At 44.5% G+C, this 27037-nt stretch overlaps 1 protein-coding gene and 1 long non-coding RNA gene across 4 annotated transcripts; one reads left to right on the top strand and one right to left on the bottom strand.

Moving 5' to 3' along the window:
• Positions 1 to 1413: 1413 nt before the first annotated feature.
• Positions 1414 to 27037, bottom strand: KIAA1614 (KIAA1614 ortholog). 2 transcript variants are annotated; one of them, XM_075616535.1, is made up of 10 exons: positions 26862 to 27037; positions 11859 to 12636; positions 11673 to 11736; positions 10861 to 10992; positions 8014 to 9677; positions 6553 to 6637; positions 5451 to 5721; positions 3616 to 3722; positions 2509 to 2672; positions 1414 to 2219 (listed from the first exon to the last, which is right to left on the bottom strand). In XM_075616535.1, the coding sequence occupies exons 2-10, from the start codon at positions 12610 to 12612 to the stop codon at positions 2026 to 2028; spliced, it is 3435 nt and encodes a 1144-aa protein (XP_075472650.1). In that variant the 5' UTR covers positions 12613 to 12636; positions 26862 to 27037; the 3' UTR covers positions 1414 to 2025. The 2 variants fall into 2 exon arrangements, with proteins under 2 accessions (XP_075472650.1, XP_075472648.1); XM_075616533.1 differs by lacking the exon at positions 26862 to 27037 and adding an exon at positions 15663 to 16304.
• Positions 5402 to 23915, top strand: LOC142503809 (uncharacterized). Of its 2 annotated transcripts, none has more exons than XR_012804098.1 (3): positions 5402 to 5698; positions 15340 to 20053; positions 23849 to 23915. It is a non-coding gene; the product is annotated as an uncharacterized LOC142503809 (long non-coding RNA). The 2 variants fall into 2 exon arrangements; XR_012804099.1 differs by lacking the exon at positions 5402 to 5698 and adding an exon at positions 9886 to 10287.

The following is a 27037-nucleotide window of genomic DNA, read 5'->3' as shown; positions in this document are numbered from 1 at the left end:
GCTTTGAAGATTGCAGCTCACTTCTGCAAAACTAGATGTGAACTTGCAATCCAGAGCAGCTCTGCACTTACTCAGGACGGTACAAAAGCATATAAACATCAAGAGTAACTAGGCTGCAGAAAAAGCTTGGTCCAATCACAAACGCTTTCTTTTAAACGATAACACATTTCAGAAGCGCACCATACTTTATCTCCAATACATTGCCTTGTCATGCAAAGCTTTCCTGGTTCAGCCCCCCAGCAATCTGGTAGCTTTATCTGTTGTGAATATTGTAGATACTGGTGTAAAATTCCAACATGATCACCCCAGCAAATCTATCCTCGGGTGGGGTGAAGCCTGTAACCTTTTCATAAACCGGTCAGGATGTGACGAGGCGAAATACTGGGGCAGGTTCATCAAAAGATGTTACAGGCTGGTGCACCTGATCTGACGTGAGCTTCCACTGACTTTAATAAAAGGTGTGTTCACCCGCGCACAGGCGGAGAAATAGGGCGCTCTTCTAATCCCGTTAACACATGATATTTGTAATACAGTAATAAGTAGTATATTAATTATATCGGATCTCTCAACAATCGACCTGAGTAGAATCTATATCTTCATATATAGGGATCGTGCAAAATAATGTGATAGTGACCAAAATGTATAAAATGGGGCCTTTTCAATTCATTTGGGATACATGATTAATAGTGAATATTAATTTCAATCAACATAAAAACCGCTGCTCTAACAATGCAATAGAAACGTCCTAGCTGTTCTTCTCCACAAATCTCGTGGACGGGCATGTTTCCAGCATACAAAAGAAAAAATATATATATTAGTTTAATACAGTATAAACTCAATAAGCTTGAGGGGAAACTTCAATCATTAAACCCACATGGCCCAATTAATTTAAAGGCATTTATAGAGCGATATGGTGTTGCGAATAGCACTTCTAATGGCAGAATGTCTCTCCCTTGGGCTCTCCTCAATGCAATCCGTCTTTGGTGAGTATTCTGAGCTGGGTAATGTGGGGAAGTTCTGGGGGCCGTTTCGTCGTCAGAGATAGGAACAGAGAAAACAGCCGATAGTGTACATTGCCTAACCTGTGCTAACCCGTCTAGGCGCTGGATGAATCTGCACTTACGTGTTGTATATTCGGTCATATGTCATTGTGCTGGGGCCTTCATTTTGAAAATGCAATCCCTTCCCTGCCAGAAGGGTCTTGGGACACATTGTTGCAAAGTTAACATAATAACATATTAGAAACTGTTTTATCATGTTTCAATAAATTGTTGGCTAAGTGCTTCCACTTTACTGCAATCCTAATTGATGTTGCTGTGTTGGAGTATACTATTTACTGCATCATGTATTTGGACCCCTAAATATACACACATCATTTTATATAACCCCAAAGCACACACACTGACAAATAGATGTAAAAAGAAATATTTAATATATTAAATCAGAGGCAGTGAGAGCTCATAAATACACAAACACAGACTGGAGTGTTATCCAGTGCAATGGGTATAATTTATTCCCCAGAGGATAAAGGATGTCGGTTTCCTTCATAGCTGACACCAGTTTAATACTGATAAGGGTAAGAGTGTGTGTGTGTGTGTTTCCATAAGTGACTGGAACCAATAACCAGCCTGCAGATCTTCCCTGTGGCACACCAATGTTTCTGGTGAGCAATATCTGGTGTCACAGGCGGCGGTGTGCAAAATAGGTTGCCAGGACCACCAAGATATCCCCCAAATATGTTCAAATCAAGGGTACGCAGTCCAGGTTTATCATTTGAAGCAAAGTGGGGAAAAAAGTATTTCATATATTACCAACATTTAAGGACAGTCATCCGATGTCACATTAGACCAACACATTGACACTCATAAGGGCCAAATTAGGACTGAAATGTTGACCCCGGGAAAGAAACATTGACCCTGATGAAGTTTTTTCTGGACAGCGACACTTGTCGGTATAAAATATTTGAATAACGTTTCCCAGTCTCCGGTGACGTAGCCGGGTTTTCGGCCGGCCCTGCCTGCTCCCTCAGCACTGGCTTCTTCTCTGGTGCAAGACGCGAAGAGACAACATTGGTTCGCGGTCCATGATCTCGCTCAGCTGTGCGGGCCCGAGAGTCGACACTTTAGCATCGTTTACCTCCAAGATCTCATCCCCCACACGCAGGAGCCCGGAGTACAGCTTGGCAGCGCTGGCGTCCCTCATCTCCTGCACGTATACACCTGGGCAGGGAAAGATGTGAGGCGAACTGGGTCAGCATGGCATTGGCACAGCTCTCATGTTATACAATGCATTGCTTCCTCTGCTTCCCTTGCTATAAGATGTACAATATCTCTCTCAGTTTCTTCTCTTGGTATAACATGCACATGTACAGCTGCTACTCTGCAGCTCGCTCATTCTGCACCACTCGCTCTGGCTCTGTGCTCAGCTCGCCGCTCTCTCTTGACCTTGCATTGATTATAAGTGCAGCAATCACTTGCTGTGCTCAAAACATTCAGGTGTTTCACTGACCTGAATCTGGCCTCCCGTTGCCAGAGGAGATGCTGAATCCAAAGTTGCCCTGCGGTGGGCGCTGCAGTTCTAGAAGGCGGGTACCATCAGGGTAAACTTCTGCCACCCGCCCCACTACCCGGGCCATGCCAGGGGATCCTATGTCCTCCACACTGAGGGCGCGCCTGTGCAAAGGAAACCGTGTTTATCGTCTGTGTGTATATGTGAGTATTACGGTGGCAGTGTGCACAGATGCACAGATGCACAGATGCACAGTGCCATTGTTGTGTGTATTTTCAACTGTAGCAGGGTATGTATCAGTGTGTATTGATATACTGCTGACAGTGTGTGCACTGCTGTTTATAAGGGTACCTGTTGCTGATAGAGTGCCTTATACACTATGTTTATAAAGCTGGAAGTGAGTGTGTCACTGGCTTTGTGTGTGTAACCAGTGTATACCTTTATGCTGTTGTATATGTATGACCTAAATTCAGTTCTGTATTCGCATTCCGTGCTGTTTATATCTGTGACCCTGGCAGTGTACACTGTGTTGTATTTTGCAATGTACCTTAGTACTGTGTGTATGTGTGACCCTGGCAGTGTACACTGTGTTGTATTTGCAATGTACCTTAGTACTGTGTGTATGTGTGACCCTGGCAGTGTACACTGTGTTGTATTTGTAATGTACCTTAGTACTGTGTGTATGTGTGACCCTGGCAGTGTACACTGTGTTGTATTTGCAATGTACCTTAGTACTGTGTGTATGTGTGACCCTGGCAGTGTACACTGTGTTGTATTTGCAATGTACCTTAGTACTGTGTGTATGTGTGACCCTGGCAGTGTACACTGTGTTGTATTTGCAGTATACCTCAGTACTGTGTGCATGTGTGTGACCCTGGCAGTGTACGCTGTGCTGTATTTGCAGTATACCTCAGTACTGTGTGCATGTGTGTGACCCTGGCAGTGTACGCGGTGCTGTATTTGCAGTGTACCTCAGTACTGTGTGCATGTGTGTGACCCTGGCAGTGTACGCTGTGCTGTATTTGCAGTGCACCTCTGGCAGTGTACGCGGTGCTGTATTTGCAGTGCACCTCTGGCAGTGTACGCGGTGCTGTATTTGCAGTGTACCTCGGTGCGGTCTTGGTCTCGCCAGTCACATAGACACTGGATCGGTCCGATTTTCTCAACAAGTTCTGCACAGATGAGGCTTTCCGTGGCAGGTGAAATGGTGACATCTGGTGGAAAGCGGAGAGTACTACATGTTGGCAAACCCAATCATTACATTCTGAGTAGATTTCCATTTACTGATTGTGCATTGATACCTGTTTCGAGCAAATGCCTGATTTCTAGTACCAATTAACTAATTGCTACTGTAATTATGCATAATACTTTTTTTCTGGATATTATTCTCACTAGGACCATGAAACAAATAACTCAACTGTTCTCTCCTGCCCGTCCTTTCTTTCACTATTCTCTTCAAGACTACATGACAAAGAGACCTGTGAGGTTTCAAAATCTCTGTATGCCAATACAATACTTTCTCTTAGTATAGTTTGTTTCTGCCTCTCCTTAACCCCTTAGCTGCCTGCCCCGCATTAAAGAGCCCCCTTGGCAGCCGAGGGATTCACTTTTTACTGCTCCTTAAAATTCTCTATTCAGCGCAAAAGTTTCCACCTTGAATTAACCCTTTCAGTGCCGCAGGAGTCGCGATGCCAGGGTGACGGCCCCTGTTGCACAGTGCGGTTGCGTGACCGCGGTGGACATTTTGGTGGAAACGGAAGAGGACGGATCCTCCGCGTCTCCTTCCTCAATGGGAAGCCCCATTGACTTCAAAGAGCATTCTGTCCATGCCATCTATAGAATAATGGGCCTTGGTTTCTGTTGCAAGACGAGAACAATGGCCCTGGGCTTTGGAGCAAGCAAACACAAACAGCCATTTGCTGAACCCGTGAAGAATGCATTGGCAGCCTCTATGGCAGCAACATGGTTAAAGAGACTTTGTACAGTATTGGTTTCCCATCTGTGTACTGTAAAATGTTCCTGCCTACACTCATTGTGTCACAAATCCCTTTATTGCACTAAATCAGTGGTGGGCAACATATACCTCAAGGGGCATATGTGCAGACCACAAGCCCTCAAAAGGGTCTTATGTATATATCTTTCTCACAGGCACAAGGGACGTTGCACCCACGGGTAGTAGCTTCTCCCAGCCCCCTCCAGCCAGCTTCTTAATCCCGGCGCTCTGATGAATATTGTCCCACCTTTCTCCTTACACTGGGAACTATTGATCAGCTCTGTCAGGAAGACGCTACGATCCGACGAGAGCATCATCTCCGCTGGGGAGAGAGGGCTGCAGGGGTGGCCAGCGGTTGGGCCACATGGTCCACCAATGCTGTAAAGTGTGTTGTGTTACTGGCTATCTCTTTATATAAATGGGAGTATAAATAAAAGGCAGCGGGTCTCACAAGGCAGTGTGGGCCATTACCACCAGTGGTGACGATACACAGTAGTGTGGAGTACCACCACTTTAGTATTCATCACCATCACTTCCTTATAAGGAAAACATGAAAGTTATGTATTTTCACCGCAGTCTCCCATCTTCTAGTAGCATCAAAACTTTTTGCCATGGAGCCTAAAGAGGCCACTTTAAAATTATCGTGCTCTTCTGCAGTCAAAATAGTAACACTATGTTTTGTCATTTAAAAACAAAAATACCGTAGTTACAATACTGAACTAATTAATCGGCCAATCACTAACAGTCTAAAACAAGTGTCCCTGCCATAAATACAAGCTACACGCACGGAGGCAGGTGTTCCAGGCAGATAAGGACCAGACAGGCAGTGTGAGTTGGTGTTAGAAGTGACCCTTATCTGACATTAGCTTCTTGAACAAGCTGTGTGGGTTCACTTGTATATTCTGCTGAGAACTGGAGAGGATGTGCAGTGTCTGGTTTCTATACGCACCAGTTTCAGGGACTGAAGTGAAGGGCTCTTCTTTATTCTGCCAGGTTTTACAGCTCCATCGCACGGATCTTTGCCCCCGGCCCCTGAAGCTTCCGTGTCCTCCGTAGCCGGGGTGGAGATCTGCTCCATACTGGAAGACTGGAATTGTCCCAATCTAGGACGTGTGGTCAGGCCAAAGGTGGAGAAGATTTTCCGCATCCCGCTGCAGATGTCACCTTTCCTGGCAGCTGGGTGCAACGGGTTGAGAGGTGGGACGCAAGGGATGGGCCCACTAAAGTATGAAAGTGACACAATACATTATTGTAGAGCAGAGTACACTTCGCTCAGCCCATTAAAAATACCTACAGAACATCAGGAGTACTGTGGCTTCAGCCTGCTCAATGTCTGCTCTGCTTCTTGATACCTTCAATGTTTGACAGCTGCAAAGCATCACTCCCTTAGTGTAACCTGTGGTTCATTAATATTGCAGCCCCTTCCTCCCCAGCATGGAAGGGGTTAACCATTAGCATTTACTCATCACATCCATAGTCCATTACTTCATTACACATTTGCAAGTCCTATTATCTCCCTGTGCCAACAGCACCAGAAATGAGATTGAAAGTAGACACCTATTGTGCTTGGAAAAGTCAAGGCGCAGTGCTATATGTACCCTGCCAGGCGCAGTGCTATATGTACCCTGCTAGGCCTGCGCTATATGTACCCTGCCAGGCCTGCGTTGGGGTAAAAAAAAAAAGATATGATAAATATTATTATTACTGACACATTTCCTGCTATTCCTGCAGTGAATAAACGAAACGAACCCGCTGAACTCTGGAGACCAGCTAGTGTTAGAATGAGTGTGTTTTAGTTGCACACACACGTGACACAAACCTATGACCACTGGCTGCTTGTTTCATATTATAATGTTATGTATCTCACCGTGTGTCTGTCTGTGTCATATAAGTAAAATAAGAATTAAAAACTCGTGTGGGCCTGTGACATCATAGTCTGCTGTGATGTCATAGCTTGCTACGGTATCATCCTCTAGTTTTTCAGACTGACCAACGGGGCTTCTCAACAGAATAAGATACTCTGGGGTCCCTATGTTGCCCCCCACACGTACCTCTCTCCCATTGGCTCCTGTACCAGATGCTTGTCCTGGGTAGGTTGGCAGAGGAAGTTGATCTCACTGGAACAGATATCCCCTCCTGGGAAATGGAAGTCAAACAATATGTTTATTAATAGTATCAAGTCTCAGTATTATGCCCCCTCTTTAATTCAGGCCCTCCAATGGCCAAAGTCCAGTTCCCTTGTTACCACACGTTTGCCCCCCCTTAGCCCTGAACAAAAGTCCCCTGAAGCAGAAAACTGCTTTAAACAAAAGGACTACGGCTCCTACTCAATGTGCCGTGAAGAGGTCTTCAAGGTGTCAGAAAAGATTTCAGCCCCACTGACTTGATCTGCTCTCTTCCCCATACTAGGGAAGTAGCATCACCCACAATGAGTAGGGATCTGAGGCAGAGTTTCACATTAGGTTGATAAATGAATAAATTGGTGTTATCAGTGTTTAATGCCAATTTTATTTATCGACCTAGTCACTAAAACCATATTTAACCAAAGGTAAAGGAGTGATAACGGGCTTTTAACTGCAGCAATGTCATTATTTGTAATGCAGAGGATGAAAATGAGTAGTTAACTCCAAATGAGTTACTCACGTGCTATTAACTAAACTCTGATACCTGACGATTATTGGATGATCTTCCAAAACATATCCTAAGCCTGGTGTTGGGCCTAACATGACTATGTATGGCCATGATATACATCGGCAAGGTAGGACTAGCCAAGCTAGCGATACCAATACATAATATTACCAATGTAGACCATCATATATTAACCCTAGTTAGCCAATTAGGCTACTAAATGGTTAATCTTTGCCCGTTATGCACGTGGTATTTTATTTGCAGGGTGTGGATAGTGTATGTTAACCCCTTTGGTGCCTGAAGGTTTTCCTTCAATGCATTGGTAGCCTCGGGCTACCAATGGTTAAATTAATTTCTGCCGCAGGGAAATAATATTACCTCACATACAGTTGCATCGCTGGTGTGGATTAATGCTGATTTCAATGGGCTAGCACAGGGGCGGCCAACTCCAGTCCTAAGGGCCACCAACAGGTCAGGTTTTTAGGATATTCCTGCTTCAGCACAGGTGGCTCAGTCACAATGACTGAGCCACTGATTGAGCCACCTATGCTGAAGCAGGAACATGCTGAAAACCAGACCTGTTGGTGGCCCTTGAGGACTGGAGTTGGCCACCCTGAGCTAGATCTTATTTGTATTGCTAGTGTTATTTACCCACGAGGTAACACCGTTTCGTGTATGCAGGCGAGCTGCGAATCGTAACACTATTAATTCTCAACCTATAGACCTGATCATTCTTAGCGAATACGCCGGCAAATGACAAAAATATCTCCGTAAATCCCATAAAAAAAAATAAAGCCAAATTTGGTTATCGCTATGAGGCTCTTTAGTGAATCTCGCCTCCAGTCTGTTCCCTCTCGTCACTGGCAAACAATGTAAAAGCGCACCTGTGTGTCCATTCTCAGTGTGCTGCTGCTGCTGCCCACGTGGGTTGGACCCCTCACTGCCTTTTTGTTCTCTGGCGGCATTGGGCCTCTCGTTGACCAGCTGGTCCCTGGACATGATATGTATTTTCCTGTCTGGAGGATCCTTGGCTGTGTAAGTAGGTTCAGCTTCCTGGTGTCCCCTGATTGTATGAGGTCTCTCACGGTCCCTTTGTCTCCTAGTTGTGCGAGCTCTCTCTCTGTCCAGCTGTTCCCTTGCTACATGAAGCCCATCTCTGCTCCTTTGTACCCTGGCTTCATTAGGCTTCTGGTTGTCCAGCTGTTCCTTGGCATTGTGTAGCCTTTCTCTCCCCCCATGTTCCTTGGTTCTGCTACCAGACACAGACTGTTGGTTGTCTGAATCCCTGAGACTCTCTTCATTCTTCTTCTGAGATTTTGGCACTTCATCAGATTTGTTGCCCTTTTGATCCGGAACAATTTGCACCACATCCCGTCCCTGGCTGGTTCCTTCTGGACGCATTGTAAACCTGCTTGTCCTTGATGGTACAGTGGTGCGGGCTCTCCCAGCTGGCGGGACAGGCACACGACCAGAAAGCGTGAGGCCACCTTGAGCTGGACTAACATCCAGCGAGTAGATTCTCAGGGTTTTCCCATCCGCTGGGCTTAGTGTGTTGGTTCTGGCTCTAGTCTCTAAATTCAATGAACTGTTTCTGATTTCAAACTCTGGATTTAATGTTTTGGGTTCTTTCCCAGTTTCTAGTGCAGGGTTTTTTCTGGTTCTAGTCTCTACAACCTGTGGGATAGTCCTTGTTCCAGGTTTCAATGCAGCATTCAGTTGATTAGTTCTGATCACTGTCTCAGGTTCTAGATTTGATGCCGATGTTTTGGTTCCACGATCTGGTTTTAGAGGTGCTGGGTTGCTTTTGGCTCTAAGATCTGGTATGGGATTCTGTTGGCTGCTATTGGTTCGACTTTCTAGTTGAATCAGACTTGATAGACTAGCTCTGTTTCCAGTCTCTGGGTCTGGATTTGAAGGGTACGTTGTGGCTCCAGGCTCTGGTACTGCATTTCTTAGGTTGTTTCTGGAGCTCCTGCGGGTGACCCAGGCACGACATGTCTTACTCTGGCCCCGGCTGGCATCCTCCTCCCCAGAGGAGTCTGCAGTGGAATCCCCTCCAATGTGCGTTTCACGGATCAGCTCGGTGTGTACTCGCCAGGGCTGGGATGGGAGAATCCAGTGCGGTGAGGGTTTGATCCCTAAAGGGGAAGTGAGGGGACCCTCCTGGGTGGTTCTTGAACCTCTGTGAATGTTCTGTGAGTTTGTGCATTGTGAGGCAGCTCCTGGATTCTGATTGGCTCCTGATCCAGTGATGTAAAAGCTGCAGGTGCCACACTGTCCATTTCCAGAGAGGGTCAGGTGCTGTGTCCAAGATAAATGACCATTAGAGTGCCGCGTGGGTGGTGGTGTGGTGTTTACACAGGGCGGTTGAGGACCCCGTTGCTGCCGTTCCCGGTATCGCTCCTCCGCGTCCCGCTCGGACTCGTCCTGGAAGCGCACGTGAGAGGGGGAGGATCCACGGGAGCCGCGGTGCCACGAGCAGTAGTCACTGCTGGAGCTGTCACTTAGAGACCCCCCATCAGTCAGAGCGCCAGAGACACAGGGACCCCTGTGAGAGGGAAAGGAGGATAAAGAGAGGGGCGGAAAAGAGCGGGCTTATACATGGTGACTCATATCAGTGGCCGTTCATGGCCCGTCTTCCAAAGTGACTGTTGTGGTCTAAAAATATTATCAACAGATAAACATTTAAATACATTTTTCCTCTTCTTTCTGCCCATTCTTAAATAAAAGGAGGAAAATTGAAGACATGATAAAGGATCTCAAATCTACTATATATTTTGTAAAATTGTCTCTGTTTGCTGTGCATCTGGACACTTCTTACGATACCGTAATCACATTTTGCATGATGGTTCCTGAGATCAAGGAGCAGGTTTGTGTCTATGTTTGGAAAGTGGATACATTGTATTTTTAATTCTTTGAGTTATTACAATTTCTCTAAGCAAGTCATCCACTGGGTGTTGTTCTTGGTAGGCTATGTATCTGGCACGTGACATCATACTGGTGACATCATAATGCACATAGCCTGGTGACTGATAAGGAGAGTCAGCTATAAAGTTTACACAGAAAGCAGACAGGGAAAGACAGGAAGCCAGTTGGCACAGGAGGAGAAAGTAAGAATGCTGGAGAAGGAGAGAGAGGCGGAAAGAATTAGGGACATGGTAAGGTATTAAAGGAAAGTGATGGGAGGGAGAGAGATGAGGGGGTTAAAGAGAGATAATGGGGTGAGGGGAAGTTAGGGGTGAGAGAGAATGGGGTGAGGGGGAAGTTAGAGGGTGAGAGAGAATGGGGTGAGGAGGAGGTGTGAGGGGGAGGGGATGTGGTTGGTTTCTTAGAAAGTAGAAGAGGCAATAAACTGCACCTTAAGGGTGCTAGACATAGGGGGAAAGTGACAAAATACTTTTTAATTGAGAGAATAGTAGTAGATGCATGGAACATCCTCCTAGCTGAGGAACTGCAGGCACATATAGTTAAGGACAGCAAACACCGACTAAGCGTATACATTTGGGAATTTTAATAGGGGGGAAAAGATCAAATAGGATGTAAGGAGAGAAAATGTGGGAATAGATGACACAAATGTCCCTCATCTGTCATTCACTCCCTCCTCTTCTCACCCCCTCCCCCCCCCATACATTTTCTGCCTTCTCTATATCCTTTTTAATCCCCATTCTGTGTATCCATCCTTTTTACTTTCCCCGTTCTCTTTCTTTCCATCTCACCCCCCCCCTTCTTACCGCCGGAGTGGAGACTGTGAGTGGGGATGTGGCAGGACACAGTGGGAAGCTCGCAGGGGGCTGGCCCCTTTTGCTTTCATCCGTGCTCTGTATAGCAGCTGTTTGGCCTGTTCGTGCCGGACGCTCAGCTCCCTAGAAGAGGATTAGAGGGGATTGCAGGATGACGCCACTTCCCGGAGTGTAAGAGCCAGCGTCAGACTGAATGAAAACACCGGGTGGGGTGGGAGACTGCCACTGCCCCCTGACGGACCCCGCAAACCATGCAGACAATATACGGAGAGGCGCAACTGGGGCATAGACATTTTTTAGGAACAGATTTGACAAGGATACAATGACGTTGTGTGAGATACGTGACACATGCTTTAGGCTTATGGGCAATGATCAGTTGTGTGTCTAAATCACATGGTGGCGTGAGACCATATGCCAGGGGTGGCCATCTCCAGTCCTCAAGGGCCACCAACAGGCCAGGTATTTGGGGTGCCCCTGTGCTGAAGCAGGGATATCCTTAAAACCTGACCTTTTGGTGGCCCTTGAGGACTGGAGTTGGCCGCCCCATCACAGCAATGTGTCTCCCCTGAAATAAATGGTACACCACAATGACCCACAGCAACTTCTGTCTCTATGGCACTGTCACCCTGTGCTATGAAGATACATAAGTGACCAATATATGGCCCTTATTTGTTTCATTAGGTCCCACAAAGCTTAATGAAGATATCTGGGGGGCCTTGTTTTCCTCTGCATCTCTCAATGGAAAGCGGAGTATAATAAAGCAGAGGTCTTTTATTCTGTGAGACAGACATTTCAGCTCTTACCTACAGCCCTCTGAATCTGGCAAGGACACCCCCGAATCTCCATCCATGTCACCAAGAAACAACCCTGAAATCCAGACAAGTCCATTGCATTACAACACGAAACTCTGATCATGAACATAAAAAAACCCCCCAAAATACAGGGCACCACCCCGATACATAACCTGCCTCCTCCCTGCCCCGACTCACAGCTGGTATCTTTGGATGTGGGCACCTGACCGTTGTCACCGATGTTGTGTGTGTCACCATGTGGGGTCCCTCCGCTGTCACATGTGTTGTTCAGTTTTCCTCTTAGCTCCTGCCTGTTCCTTTCCACTCTCTCAGCCAGGCTCAGTGAGGAAGGCTCCCAGCTCAAGTGACTCAGGGACTGTGGAGCACATGACAGCTCCTGAGAAGAAGCTTGCAGCTGATCTGGGGGCCACACCCATGTGTCACTCTCTTCTTCGTTCTGATTGTACATGGGCAGTGCAGGGTAACCAGAGAGATCCACTGTCACACGTCCATTATAGTGACTCATAGCAGCCTCTCTTCTTGTGGGGGACCCCCAAAACTCATCCAATCCACAGGTCTCTGGTTCAGCATCACAGAATTTCCTTTGCTTACTGCAGTTCAGTGCCTCCTCTGTCAAGTACGTACGAAGCTCAGGAGTCACCAAGGCATCTTCAGAGAACCCCCCATCCTGCGTCTCTCCTTCCCCTCTGTAACTCTCGGAGGCCTGTGACACCCGGTGCTTCTCCTTCAGATCTTTGACCTTGCCCTGTAATACTGAGGTTCTCATCACCGGTTCTGTTTCAGGCACCCCTGACATGGCTGCACGCTCAGTGCCTCTATTCTTTGCAGGTGACTGTTTTGTTCTTCTCGGAATCCTGTTGCTCCTCGAGGCGTGTCTTTTCTCATTGTCTTTCTGGGGGGCACATTCTCTCATGTTAACCTCAGCTGCCATCTTTTGCTACCATCCAAATGTGACCTAACAATGAAAGAGAGAGGCGTGAAGAATAGACAACAGCAACATAGGAGAAGAAAAGATAGCAGAGAGCGGTATGGGAGTAACAATGATTGTGAAGTAGGACGGAGTAACAAACGCATTGCTACAGATTGTCATAGTTTGATTTGAAAATATTTGTACAAGTTTATTAAAAATGCCACAAGATGGTGAAAATGTAGTGCAATATATACACACACACACACATATATAACAGCATGCATTGGCTTGAGGATTGGCTTGTGTAATACGAGCTTGAGACAAAAGGTGGCACTGAGTGCTCATTTGCATGTCATTTCCCAGAATCCCTTGCTGCAGTGGAAGCGCTGTATGCTGGGTGACAATGGGGAAAGACAGGGTTGCAGACCTGTCTAAGACATGCAAATGAACATACAGTAATATTTACAGTTGCTTTATGCTTTACTGTGGAGGGTTTGGACATAGTATACGGCTTGGCACCCCAAACCCACCTTAGCAAACTTGATACCCTCTACAATTCACTATGCCGCGTTGTCCTCCAATGCAACTACAACACACATCACTGCGAAATGCTCAAAGACTAGAGTCTAGGCGCAAAGTTCACCTTTCCTGTCTTGTCTTCAAATACTTTCTGGGCAAGCTACCCATCTATCTGAACAAGCTCCTCACCCCACCACATGCAGCACTTATCATCTGAGATCAGACTCCAAAAGACTGTTCATGGCCCTGAGGTTCAGCAAAGTATCCGGTCGCTCCTCCTTCTCTTACCGTGCACCCCAAAACTGGAACAATCTACCGGAGGCTCTCACAGCCGCCACCAGTCTAAGTTCTTTCAAAACTAAAGCTGTCTCACATTTTAACCTGGTCGGTAACTGTTACATACGCCTATAATATATTATCTTAGCTATGCATGCTATGTCTTGTATATAATGTATACAGAATCCCTGTTCACTTATGTAACTGTGCTTGTAACAATGTATTATTTGTCATCAATGTCATTTTCTGAGTTATATTTCCTAGGTATGTGACCATTTGCACAAGTTGGATCTCTGATGAGGAGAGACACCTGGTTTAGGTTAATAACCTTAAATACCTAGAGATACGTTGCTAATCTGATTAATTATAAGATTTACATTAAGACTTTGGATGTTTATAATGAGTTTCTGTTGGTATTAGCTATTTAGGCATACCTATTTGGATGATAAACTCTTTACGCCACACTAGTATGGGGACTTTTAATAATGTATATGTGTTTTTAATTTAAATGTAGAAGTAATAAAATGTTATTATTTTTTTGGTTTCTCTGGTGATTCTGGGTCAACAGACCTGACTTGCAGTAATTCACTGCTGGGCTATTACGTCCATCTATAGATACTATATATGACATAGAGTGCTTACTATAGGGGCAAACTTTCTGATCTTTCTTTTGATCAACACTGTTATTATCATCTTAACTATGTGCCCAGAACAAACTTGAAAACGAGAGGTAACTCTCAATGTATTACTTCCTGGTAAAACATTTTATAAATAAATAACACACACTTTATTTTAAAGTAAACAATCTTTCTCCGCATTTTCAAATTGTCAGCAGTTACATAGTAGATGAGGTTGAAAAAAGACGTACGTCCATCAAGTTTGTGAATACTACCAAACTATTTAAAAGTTGCAGCGCACATTGCCAAATTTCACCATATCATCCCCAAATTTGCATTCGGCCCCAAATTCTAACCTCTGAGTAAAATTTATTTATTTATAAAATATTTTATCAGGAAGTAATACATTGAGAGTTACCTCTCGTTTTCAAGTATGTCCTGGTAGCAATAGCAATAGTAGCAGTTTTGCAAATGCGTGTGAATTATTTGCACCTCTCCATGCACAAAGTGTCCTAGTTAACACGGCCCCCGTCATAAGGGCAGCAGGATTCAAAACACAGATTAGCTACAAGGGTTATTCAAAAGTACTGTCGTTTCCCACATCAAAGACCAAACTGATACTGTAGCTGCTTTAGTGATCAGAGCATCAGAGCATTCATTCCCATTCCTGTGTTACTTGGGAGTCCCTGGCAAGCTGAAAAGATTGTTTGCTCTGTTACATCCCTATTGTCCCAGGCTGCCTTAATACATATGTACTCTGTCATACAATGTTATTGCTCGCCCTCCCACATTGTACTGCGCGGCGGAATATGTTGGCGCCATACAGATAAAAGACGATAATAATAATAGTGCCGCCTGGAGTTAGGCGATACTGTACTTTGAAAATCAAATTATATCTGGACTTATGCAGCCAGCAAACGTCTTCACACAGGGGCCCGGACATATTGAAAGCCAAATGCTGTCTCGTCTCACAGCATCGGGGCAAAATTCTGCGTAGATCATGGGTGGCCAACCCCAGGTCAGGGTTTCGGGATATCCCTGCTTCAGCACAGGTGGCTCAGTCAAAGCCATCCGATTTGATCCAACTGTGCTGAAGCAGGGATAGCCTTCAAACCTGACCTGTTTGGTGGCCTTTGAGGACTGGAGTTGGCCACTCCTGGCATAGCTGGTAACATGTTTGTGGGTGCTTTTAAGCAATTGCAACTTGCGAAGTGTGGCGGGTGCTATAAGAGACCAGTGATTTGAATGTCTATCATTGAAGGAAGCAAAATTGTGTACAGGTTTCTCCAAGAAGGGACTAATGATTAACCATGTCACCGGCCTTGTTCTCTTGCAGAAACAGTTGGGAGGTTAAAGGAGGAATGCTCTGCCGTTCTCCGGGGGAACGCACCAGCTTTGCAACCCATTGAAAGGCCTTCTCCAGCACCAAATGGGTTAAAAACCGCACCACTGCAGATGTCCCCGCAAAGGAGTAGTTGGGCCGTTGATTCTGATCCAGAAAATGCCAAAGGAAAGTAGAGCCATTAACCCTTTCAATCAGCAAATGGCCAGCACTGCCTGGGTTAATAGAGCAATGTGCTGCAACCCTGCAGCCAGGGCTAGGATTGCATCTTTTCAGCATGTACAGGGTTAAACATGGATTGGTAGAGTTCTACTTACCAACTGTAGAGTGATATGAGGATGGACAGTACTGGAATAATGTCTCTCCTGCGCCTCCATGTGTTGTGACGTTACCCAGTCAGTGCCCAGATATCCACTCACACACCTGGCTGGAAGCCCCTGTGCCCTGGCTCAGTAACTCTCCCCCTCTCCCCTTATTTCTGTCACTGACACATGTGGGCTCTGTGCAGCAGAGGGGGAGGCAGAGTGCTGCCTGGGTTAGTAATGTCTGTGCTGTGCTCAGGCTCCCTCCTTGTGTCTGGCAGGGAGGAGGGAGCCTCTTTCCATCTCTCCTCCAGGAATGTGCTCAGACTGCCAGATGTTTCAGGAAGTTAGAGTTTAAGAATAGTCACTTTCAGCTCTCTCTGGTCTCCCTCTTTCCTCAATTCCTCTACTCTCTCTCACTCTCTCTCTTTCAAATCAAATAAGCTTTATTGGCATGATGAAAGAGCATTTCAGTATTGCTAAAGCTCCTGTGAGGTACAATCTCTCTCTCACTCTCTCTCTTTCTATCTTCCTTCTTCTCCTTCCATTATTCCTCTTTCTTTCACTGTACTTTCCTTCATCTCTTCCCTTTCTCTCTTCTTCTTACACCCTTTCCCTTCTTCCTCTTTCCCCTACTCCCTTCAGCTCCTCTTTCTCCCCCCTTCTCCCTCCATTTCTTCTTTTCAACTCCCTCCTCTCTTTTTCCCCCTTCCCCTGTTCCTAACTCCCTCCTCCTCTCCTTGAAACTCTCACCACCTCGCTATTTCTCTGTCCCTGTTTCCTCCCAGTGCTCAGTAAATATCAAGCCAGCCCCTCTGTGTGTGCAACTGTGCACACACAAACACACACGCACTCCTCATCTCAGCAGCTGCCTATAAAAGGTGTGAGAGCTCCAGGCTGGCGTCTGACTCCTGAGGGCAGGGGGGGCAGGGGAGGGATGCAGACTGGCATAATAAGCCTCTTCCTGTGACACAGGGGGGGGGAGTAACTTTACACCACACGGAAAAGGGGAGTGAAGGGAGAAGTCAAATGTACAGATTCAGAGGAGAGAGGAAAGACCCAGGGTTTATGTGAGAGGGATGGAGGGATGGAACAAGGAGTGAGAAAAAAGGCAGATTAAAGCATTGTTTTTTTTAATGAATGAATTTATTTATAAAATGTTTTACCAGGAAGTAATACATTGAGAGTTACCCCTTGTTTCCAAGTATGTCCTGGGCACAGAGTTATGGTGACAAATGCATGATTATTTTAAATGAATACATTGTATTTGACATTGCATGCACAGTTAGAGATAATATGTTATAGGCGTATGTAACAGACCAGATTAAAATGTGAGGCAGCTTTATTTTTGAGAGAGCTTAGACCGGTGGCGGCTGTGAGAGTCTCCGGTAGATTGTTCCAGTCGTGAGGTGCACGGTAATAGGAGGTGCGGCCGGATACTTTGTTGAACCGTGGGACTGTGAATAGTCTTTTGGAGTCAGATCTCAGGTTATAAGTGCTGCGTGTGGTAGGGGAGAGGAGCTTGTGCAGATAGGCGGTAGCTTGCCCAGAAAGTATTTGAAGGCAAGACAGGAAAAATTAACTTTGCGCATTTCCCAGTGGTGTGTGTTATAGTTACATTGGAGGACAAAGTGGCATATTGAGTTATAGAGGGTGTCTAGATTGCTAGGCTGAATTTGGGGCCACTGTACCATATACTATGTCCCCATAGTCTATAATTTTCATTAGCATCCGCTGTGTGATGTGCCAGCGGGCTTAGGGGCGATCTGTTCAGATAAAGTACACCTAGTTTGACATATGTTTTAGATGTCAGGGTATCATGGTGTCATGTGCAACTCAAATGTTAAATGGGAGTCAAACCATATGCCCAGATAATTAAAACTAGTGACAGAGGCTAGGATGCTATTAGATTTGGTTATGATCTGTAGCTCCAACATACAGTAGGAAGCTTTAGAAATTTAGCCTTGGTCCCTAATACCATTGTTAAAGTCTTGTCAGTGTTTAAAAACAGTTTTGGTAAATCCAATTTTCAAGTCTTGAAAAATGAGATTGAAGGACGTGTCCAAGGTCGGAGAGGCTAGGGCTGTGCGCATATAAGATTGTGTCAGCTGCATACAGGTGCATTGACGCTCCCTTAAAAGCTGTAGGCAGTATTGAAGACTGTAACGAGTAGGGGCCCCAGAACAGAGCCTTGTGGGACACCACAGGTGATATCCAAGGGGTTGGAGTTAGAGCCCGAGATAGACACATGTTGGCATCTACCGATAGGTAGAATTGAAACCAGTTGAATGTGTGTTCCCCTATTCCAGAGCAATGGAGATTGTTTAGCAGGATAACCTGATCAACAGTATCAGAAGCCTTTGCAAAGTCTAGTAATATTGCACCAGTGAATTGTCCCCGTTCCATTCCACACTGGATCTCATTGCAAACGTTTAGGAGGGTAGTTACCATGAAGTGTTTTGGGGGCGTTGGCTAAGGAAATTTTTCTTGGTATAGTAATCGCTTAATTGAGAGTGGACACGTTTTTCCATGACTTTGGAGAAGAGAGATTGGTCTGTAGTTGGAGACAGTGTTTTTGTCCCCACTTTTGATTACACAGGAGAGGAGTCCTGATATGTGAGAGGGATAATGGAGTACAATAGAGAATGAGCATGGGAGGGTGTATAAAGGGAACGGACAGCAATTTGGGATGCATCTTTATATTAGGGATCTCCCTGGTTATTTGCAAATTATGCTTTTAGACCCTGTATATGCTACCTGGTTTTGCAGTGCTACCACTGTGGGAGACTTTTAAACAGTTCTCGCCCTATTTCTATGTTTCAAATGTTTTAAATTATATAAAATTCATTGGACTAGTACAGCCTTGAGTAATGTAATCATGAATTTTAGCTGGTGACGTGTGTTTGTGTGTTGTGTAGTTTACATAGCGTCACAAATGTATGCTGCGGTTTACAGAAGTAGCAAAGTAGCAAGACAGTATAGGGAGATAATATACAAAGTGTTACTAGTGCAATACAAAGGGAGTTAACAGTGGGAATTACATAGTTACATAGTTACATAGTAGATGAGGTTGAAAAAAGACGTACGTCCATCAAGTTCAATCTATGCTAAATTTAGACAACAGATATTTTATTCTATATCTATACTTACTTATTGATCCAGAGGAAGGCAAACAAAAAACACCATTAAGGGGAAAAATTAATTCCTTCCTGACTCCAAGAATTGGCAGTCGGATTAATCCCTGGATCAACATCCTTCCCATGTATACTTATTTGGTATATCCCTGTATACCTTTCCCATCTAAAAAGATGTCCAACCTTTTTTTGAACAAATCTATTGTATCTGCCATCACAGTCTCCATGGGTAATGAATTCCACATTTTAACTGCCCTTACTGTAAAGAACCCTTTCCTTTGTTGCTGGTGAAATTTCCTTTCCTCCAACCTTAAGGGATGGCCCCGAGTCCTTTGTACTGCCCGTGGGATGAATAGTTCTTTTGAAAGCTCCTTGTATTGTCCCTGAATATATTTGTATATAGTTATCATATCCCCTCTTAGACGCCTCTTTTCTAATGTAAATAAATCTAATTTAGCTAGCCTCTCCTTATAAGTTAGAATGTCCATCCCCTTTATTAATTTGGTGGCTCTTCTCTGCACTCTCTCTAGTTCCATAATGTCTTTTCTTAGGATTGGTGCCCAAAATTGTACTCCATATTCTTACTAATGCTTTGTAAAGGGGCATAATTATGTTTACTTCCCTTCCATCCATTGCCTGTTTGATGCAAGATAAGATCTTGTTTGCCTTTGCAGCTACTGCATAACATTGGGCACTATTGCTAAGCCTGCTATCTACAAGCACTCCTAAATCCTTCTCCATCAAGAATTCCCCCAATATATCTCCATTTAATTTGTAAGTCGCCTTTTTATTCTTGCATCCCAAATGCATAACCTTACATTTATCTGTATTAAACCTCATTTGCCATTTACCTCCCCACGTTTCCAGTCTCTCCAAGTCCTTCTGAAGAGAAATTACATCCTGCTATGATTCTATTACCTTACACAATTTAGTATCATCAGCAAAGATGGAGACTTTGATCTCGATCCCAACCTCAAGGTCATTAATAAACAAGTTAAAAAGCAGGGGTCCCAGTACCGATCCTTGAGGTACTCCACTCACGACTTTAGCCCAACCTGAAAAAGTTCCATTTATGACAACCCTCTGTTGTCTGTCCTTTAACCAGTTTTCAATCCAGGTGCATATATTATTACTGAGACCAATTTTCTTTATTTTGTACACCAACCTCTTGTGTGAAACCGTATCAAAAGCCTTTGAAAAATCAAAGTAGACCACATCAACTGCATTACCCTGGTCTAAATTCCAACTTACCTCCTCAAAGAAACAAATAAGGTTAGTTTGGCAAGATCTATCCTTCATAAATCCATGCTGACTATTACTAATAATTTTGTTTTCCATTAGGTATTCCTGAATATTATCCCGTATTAAACCTTCAAGTAGTTTCCCTACTACTGAAGTCAGGCTTACAGGTCTGTAATTCCCCGGGTGTGATCTAGCTCCCTTTTTAAATATAGGCACCACATCTGCTTTACGCCAATCTTGTGGTACTGAGCCTGTGGAAATTAGGGAGCTCATATCCCACAGAGCTTACAATATACAGTACATGTGTATTCTTGTATGTATATATTGCATTAGATTGTATGTACCTATAATTGTGTTCAATAAAAAAAGTTAGAAAATATAGACTGTGTTTCTACTTCTAGTGATAATGAAGAAAGACGATAGAAATGCATTTTATAGTGCACAGGTTTACAATCTGAGCGCTGACTTTATGGAGGGTTATTTAGTTAGCAATATATGTGTGAAAACAAACATATTTAAATGGCCATTTCATAAATGTGAGTGAGTGCGCGTTAATTGTGTATCTTCAGAGCTGAGCCACTGTAAGAGATGGCTGTATGGTCTCATGCAGGGCTCTTCAACGTGCATTGAAGCATCATCTAATGCAAGAAAGGGCCAAATGCAGCCCTTGCAGGCCCTTCATGTGGCCCTTGGGACTTCCGTCTTGCTAATTTCATACTAGTTGCTTAGGCAGCAAGTGCAATTTTTCACACGTTAAGCTAATGTAAATATTTACGGTACTGTAAAAATCTGGAGGAAAAAAAAGTGCGTGCAAAATATACGTTTCAAGTGTTTAAATGCATCTAAAATAACATTACTATTGTGGTCCTTCTACTCCTAAAAGTTTTCTGATCTGGCCCCTTTGGAGAAGTAGCCCATGCCTAGTTAGAGGAGCATGGCTGCCGATCGCTTTCCCGGGGCCCAGGACTAGAGTTTTCCACTGGGCCGCCCCCTCCCCCAGTGTCGCCGGCCTTGCGAGACCCCTCATCTCTGTCCCTCTCTCACTCCCCTCATTACGCACGCACCTCCCCCTAGTGTCAAATGTGTAGAACAGCAGCGAAAAGACAACTTCTAAAGCCTATGTAGGAATGTTACAGTGATGAGCACGGATTGCTTGGTGTCTTTATAATATATGCACAGGCAGAGATGTCACTTACAGTCTCTTTGCAGAGTGCTGCACTATCCAGAGAGTCTGTAGTTAATACAGAAATGACAGTGGCAGAAACAGGGAAAGCTTTCAACTCTGCTCAGAACCCTTACATAAAGATTTCCTTTAATACCTCCACCCCCCTCTCATCCTGTCGTGTTCGAAGATGTGGTCACCTATTGCCATCTGCTATATACAAAAAGAAGAATGCTAAATATCTGCATCCAGAATGTGAGGGGTATAAGCCGGCTGTGCTTTCTATCTCAAAAATGTATTCCATGTTCCTCACCACTTTTTCTTTAAGTGACGCAGAAGGGGTCACACGTATGCGGAAATATCCTTTTCTGATTGGCTGCAGTAACAACTCCCCACTAGTCCATGCTCTCGTACTGTGGGCTCTGTTAATGGTGTGTACATTATTGGACACAAAAACAGAAACATCGGGACGGAGCACAGGCGCTCCGAGCGGACAGGGACCCTATAGCCGGCACTCAGTGCTTGTGAGGGGAAAACAATTACTCTATATGTAACTGTCACAAATGAGAAAATATGGTGGTATGAACGGAGGTCCAGATAGTAGCGTGGATACGAGAATATTACAATCTGATTTAATGGGTATGCATTAAAAATGAGGACCAAACAATGAGAACAAAGAACTAATAAAGCACTGTAACACTGTTAATAAAGCGCTGTATACCTATAGTAAGCACTAGCAGCCCGGACGGCTAGCATGACTGCCCTATATAGGCACACATTGGTAGTGTTTACTATAGGTATACAGCATTACAGTGCTTTATTAACAGCATTACACTATATCATATTACCATATTTTCTCATTTGTGACAGTTATATATAGAGTAATTGTTTCCCCCTCACAAGCACTGAGTGCAGGCTCTAGGGACCTTGTCCGCTCGGAGCGCCTGTGCTCCGTCCCGATGTTTCTGTTTTGGGGTACAATTTAGCTTTCCTAATGCACCTTCTTGTTGGATGACTTCCGCTGATCATAGGTAGAGCAGCCGAGCACGTATCTTCTTGTGTGTATCTGTGTACATTATTGGAAAGAGGTAGTGATGACTTATCCTTGTGTAGTGATGACAGTGTGTATGACAGAATAATATCTAATTGTTACAATAGGAAGATTGAATCCCTGGCCCTGCAGAACTTAATCTCAGAAAAGCACCAGGAAAGAAGGGGGACTTGTCAAAGGCTGAAATAAGACGACTTTAAACCAGGCCATTTATTCTCTCAAACAGCCGTTCCCAATCGTATTTCCTAGAACGCTGTAATAAAAGTACAAGTGCCCATGTTTGTGACTGGTCAGGGCCAGTAAAGACTTCGCACAATCTTGGTGAATCGCACCCGGAATATATTTTAGGCCCAGACCTCAACCTAGACAAGTGAGGTTGTGCTATTCACCGCGATGTTAACCTGAATTACTGTTATGTTAATAGCACTGCTTATCCACTCAAGTGAAGACCAGAATGTTAACCCAGTTTTACTCATAGTGTAGCGTTCACTTTTAGACGTCCGTGATGAGATGAACAAGAGGCATTCCTCCGACATCGCATATACACTAAGCTCCGGGAAGGGTAACGCACAGACTTAGCGTTACGGGAATCAGCTTGGCGTTACTCATATCCAGACCCTGAAATAGGGCTTTTACAGGGTCTGCTTGAGTGTACCACAGTTAGTTAAATCATACCCAACATAACGCTACTTCCCTCTACTCTTTCTGCTTAAGTTAAAGACTGGTTTCGGAGTCTGGATGAGAGTAAATGACAAGACACACTTAACCTCCCATTATCGGAAGCGAACGCAGCGCTGCGCTACAACAACGTGACATTAGGCCTATGCAAATGAGATAGACGCACATTGTTTTTGCATATAATTAGCATTGTGGATATGCGTTGACCTCAGGGAAAATGTTTTTTTGGCAACGTCCCGTTATTTGCCCCTATTGAACGGAGCTTAGTGTATCTGGTCTTTAATGCCTTAGACACCAACTGATGTATAGCTCCGAGAAGGCAAATCTATATGAGGGACAGGCCTGTGTAATCCTATTCTTTGGCACTTTGCACTTGTTGTCCTCTGTCAATCAGTAAAGGGTTAAGCGGTGATGTTTAACTTTCCCTTACAGTCGAAGGATTAGAGAGTCGTGCGTGCATTGGGTAGCAAGCACAGACTTTTTTTTTAGCTGACCTCGATTACTAGGGTTTAATAATCTGCTAACATAAGTGACTTTGTACGTGACCCATGCAGGGATTTAAACTTCTTGCAGGAGTAGGAGGCACCTTCTATTATTGTGGTGCATATGGGTGGGGGAAAAGCTATGGAATAAACATCAACGCTAGAGCATTGGAACTCCTCTCTTAGTTGGTTCCTCCAGCAAGGAGACGACAAAATGTGATAGAATACCACTACTTCCATTCATTTACAAGTCCAGAGTACCACACTTTATTTTTACTCAATGACATACATAATGCGCTCTTTTCTGTTTTTACAGCAGAAACGTGTATTTCTGATAATTGGCCATAGCTCTAATGAAGGCACTTGTTGGAAGGCTGCCCCTTTTCCCCTCAATAGGGCACTACCTAGGTAACAGTTGTCAGTGCCGTAAACCACGACCTGTTTCATTGCAGAAGCTTTCCACGCAAGATGGCAGAATTGAGCATAGAAGAAATAAGATGTAACATCAGTTCTTTACAGGTAATGTAAAGGAACAAATCTAGAAAATATATATATGAAAAATTAACTATTTCTCAAGGTGGTCTCTATTCCCACCCAAAAATACTGTAAATCAGAAAGGAGGAGCAATAAACAGCCCAAAAAATACCAAGACACTCAAAGCACTACATGACCAGAGTCCCAGCTATCTGAAAGAGCTTCTAGTTCTCTACACCAGCGGTGCGCAAACTGGGGGGCGCGAGACTGCCGGCGGGGGGGGGGGGGGGGCGGGGTTTACAGAGGCCCCGCACGCTTCCCGAAGGCACTTAAATTAAGTGCCGGGGAGAGATGCAGGGCCTCTGTAAACCTTCACTTACCTAGGCTCCTGCAGCTTCCTTCCTGCATCACCATGGCAACGCGGCGTCTTTCATGTGACGTCACGTTGCTATGGCAACGTGACGTCATGACGCCGGAGCGCAGGTGAGTGGGGGTTAAGGGGGTGCGGGAGTGAGGGGACCGCCGGTAGGGGGGCGCAGGGAAAAAAGTTTGTGCCCCCCTGCTCTACACCCCCATTCGCTCACTTCGATCTGCAATTGAAGGACTCCTAAGGCTGAGTTCAGGGTGGATACTACGGCTGCGAGCTTCCATGGGCGCCTCCGCCGCGCGCTCCTGCAGCCCAGCGATCTGTGCCTTGGCTGCAGGAGTTGGGTCGCGGCGTTTGGGGGCGTGGCGAACGTGTCACGGAGCTGCTTCGCTGAACCAGCTCACGTGACGCGACTGCAGCCCGAAAAATCAATTTCGGTTGTGTCGGCAAAATGTAGCAGTGTCAACGTTGTACTTTGCCGCCAAGGGTCGTTTCTACCCTGAAAACAGATATTCTCTTTCACAACTTCGTCCCGAACGTGCGCGCATACGTAAGCACGCGCATGTCGCATAGTAACCACCCTGAACTTAGCATAACAGTTCCCAGAATGTTCTTGACTTCCATTGGGCTCCGAGGTGTTAGCCACGCTGCTCACACTCTTTGGAACAATCTGCCTCGTATAATTCGAATGACCCCATCTCTGCAAATCAGGCTCAAGACCTACCTGTTTACCCAGGCATTTAATTAATTAACCATAACCTTACAACAAATAATGAAGGAATGACAAGCTGACACCCTTGTGAATGAGATGACCCTTTATCAAGAGTCTCGAAACATAGTCTCCTCCATCAGTGTCAGCCTGTCATTCATTCATTATTTGTGGCAAGGCTTTTTTATTTATTTTTTCATTTTAACCCTTATATTGCATTTTGAAATAATATGTATTAGATTTTTCTATATATATACACTTATGTATACTATTGTGATCATCTGAGTCTTGTTCTATGATCTCACTGCAATGCTGTATTGGATCCCAATATACCTTTTGAACATTTATTTTGTGTCTTGGTAGTTTATGGAATTGCGCATATACCATTCAAACAAATATGATATTTATATTATAACAAAATAATAGACCTTTCGGCTACAACATTTTGATTAAAAGTAGGAAATGTCTTAATTGAAGATATTTGAATAAGTGGAGATCTGGAGCCTCATATTTACTCTGGAGTTCTTGGAAGCCAAGGAGCTTCCCCTTTGCTCAGGTCTGCCATTGTTCTAATATTTTTAGTTTGGAACCGATCAAATTGCTTTGGCTCACAGCCTGGGGGTGGGGGGGGGGGGGGGGGGGGCTTAAGTCCAGGTGATGCTACTAATATTTTTATCACCCGTTGTTTCTCCGGTGCCGTCTGGTTTTAGCGCTTACTTTCTCTCCCCCCTTGAAACCAAAATCTGAAGAATTTAAAATCAAATTATCGGGAAATAAAACACTGGTTAATAATTCCGATCTTGGGAGTTGCTGTCGATTTGAAATTAGTTTACGGTTATTTGCTTGTGCTGGTAACATCCACACCGAAGACAATAGTATTTTTAGGCGAAATCCAATGCAAGTTTTATAGCCCGTTTAAACCACATTGGCTCAGGTAAGCACTATTGCTAACTTGACTACATCTCACCAATATTTATATCCATTTTTTTCAAGCTCTTGGAATCTTGATTCACAATAGCCTTGTGCTTCTCTATAGAAAATTGAGACTTGTTAAAGTATACAATTGGCAACACAGAGGGTTTCACCAAGAAAGGGAATGAAGGTCCCTAGGTCTGCATTTGTGATGCTTCAAAATACAGTATCTATGGGAATAGCTTCCGTGCATCCATGGTTTTTTTTTTAAATCCATGTGTTGCATATTTGACCATGAAGGGGTCAAACACGAAACACGAAACAACTCTTTGTGGATCTTTCCTGGCCAGCATTTTAGAAATATTCGATATTTTGCTAATAAAAATGATTTTATCAATTAAAATACTAATAATGAGATTGGTAGAGTTGAGCGCTTGTTTAAGAGATCGCCTCTCCACCCATTCTCCTTCACTAGGCGTTGGTGCCACAGGTGCCCTTTTAAGTTTCTTCTTCAGTTCACAGTAAAAAGCCATCTCAATCTATTTGTTTCACTATTTGCCCAGATTAAATAAGAAAAGAAGAACTATATATTGGGATTAAAAAAAACAGATGTTCTTTAAATAATTTGTAGCCATCTGGTCCCAATAATAAGAATGTGCCTGTTTGCATATATATCACATGTGCAAGGTGTCAGAGAATACCTTGCTCTCTGGGCCTATACACAATACAACAGTCTCTGGGCTTGCCTGATGATTACTAAAGCAAATTACATTGCGAATCGATTCTAAAAACCATTGCCCAGCTTTGATGCCTTATTGTATTAGCTTACCATACACACTGTAAATACATGCACTCTGCAGGTGCAAAGACGTATACTAGTCCCAGATATTACATTACAGCACAACCAATTTATTGCCATTCAAACACTCACATTACTTATGTTACAAGGCGGGGCACAGCTGTCTATCCCCTGCAGTATAAAAGTTGTATTGTCGGTTCTTACCTCCTACACCATGAGGGTGCCTTCCAGTTTAGACCATTAGCAGCTGTACTGGTTGGAGGCCGTGATGGCGAAGCAGGCAGTGTTGCCAGTTGTGCCCATCTCACTGCTACACAGAGCCTGATCCTGGCATCTGTTCTGTCTCCTGGCTTAATGCAGCTTTTAATATTACTGATTGA

This window comes from Ascaphus truei, chromosome 10 (assembly GCF_040206685.1).
Source record: "Ascaphus truei isolate aAscTru1 chromosome 10, aAscTru1.hap1, whole genome shotgun sequence".
NCBI classification, from domain to species: Eukaryota; Metazoa; Chordata; class Amphibia; order Anura; family Ascaphidae; genus Ascaphus; species Ascaphus truei.
Note: the sequence above shows the minus strand (reverse complement) of the source record. Positions and strands in the feature narration are given on the sequence as shown.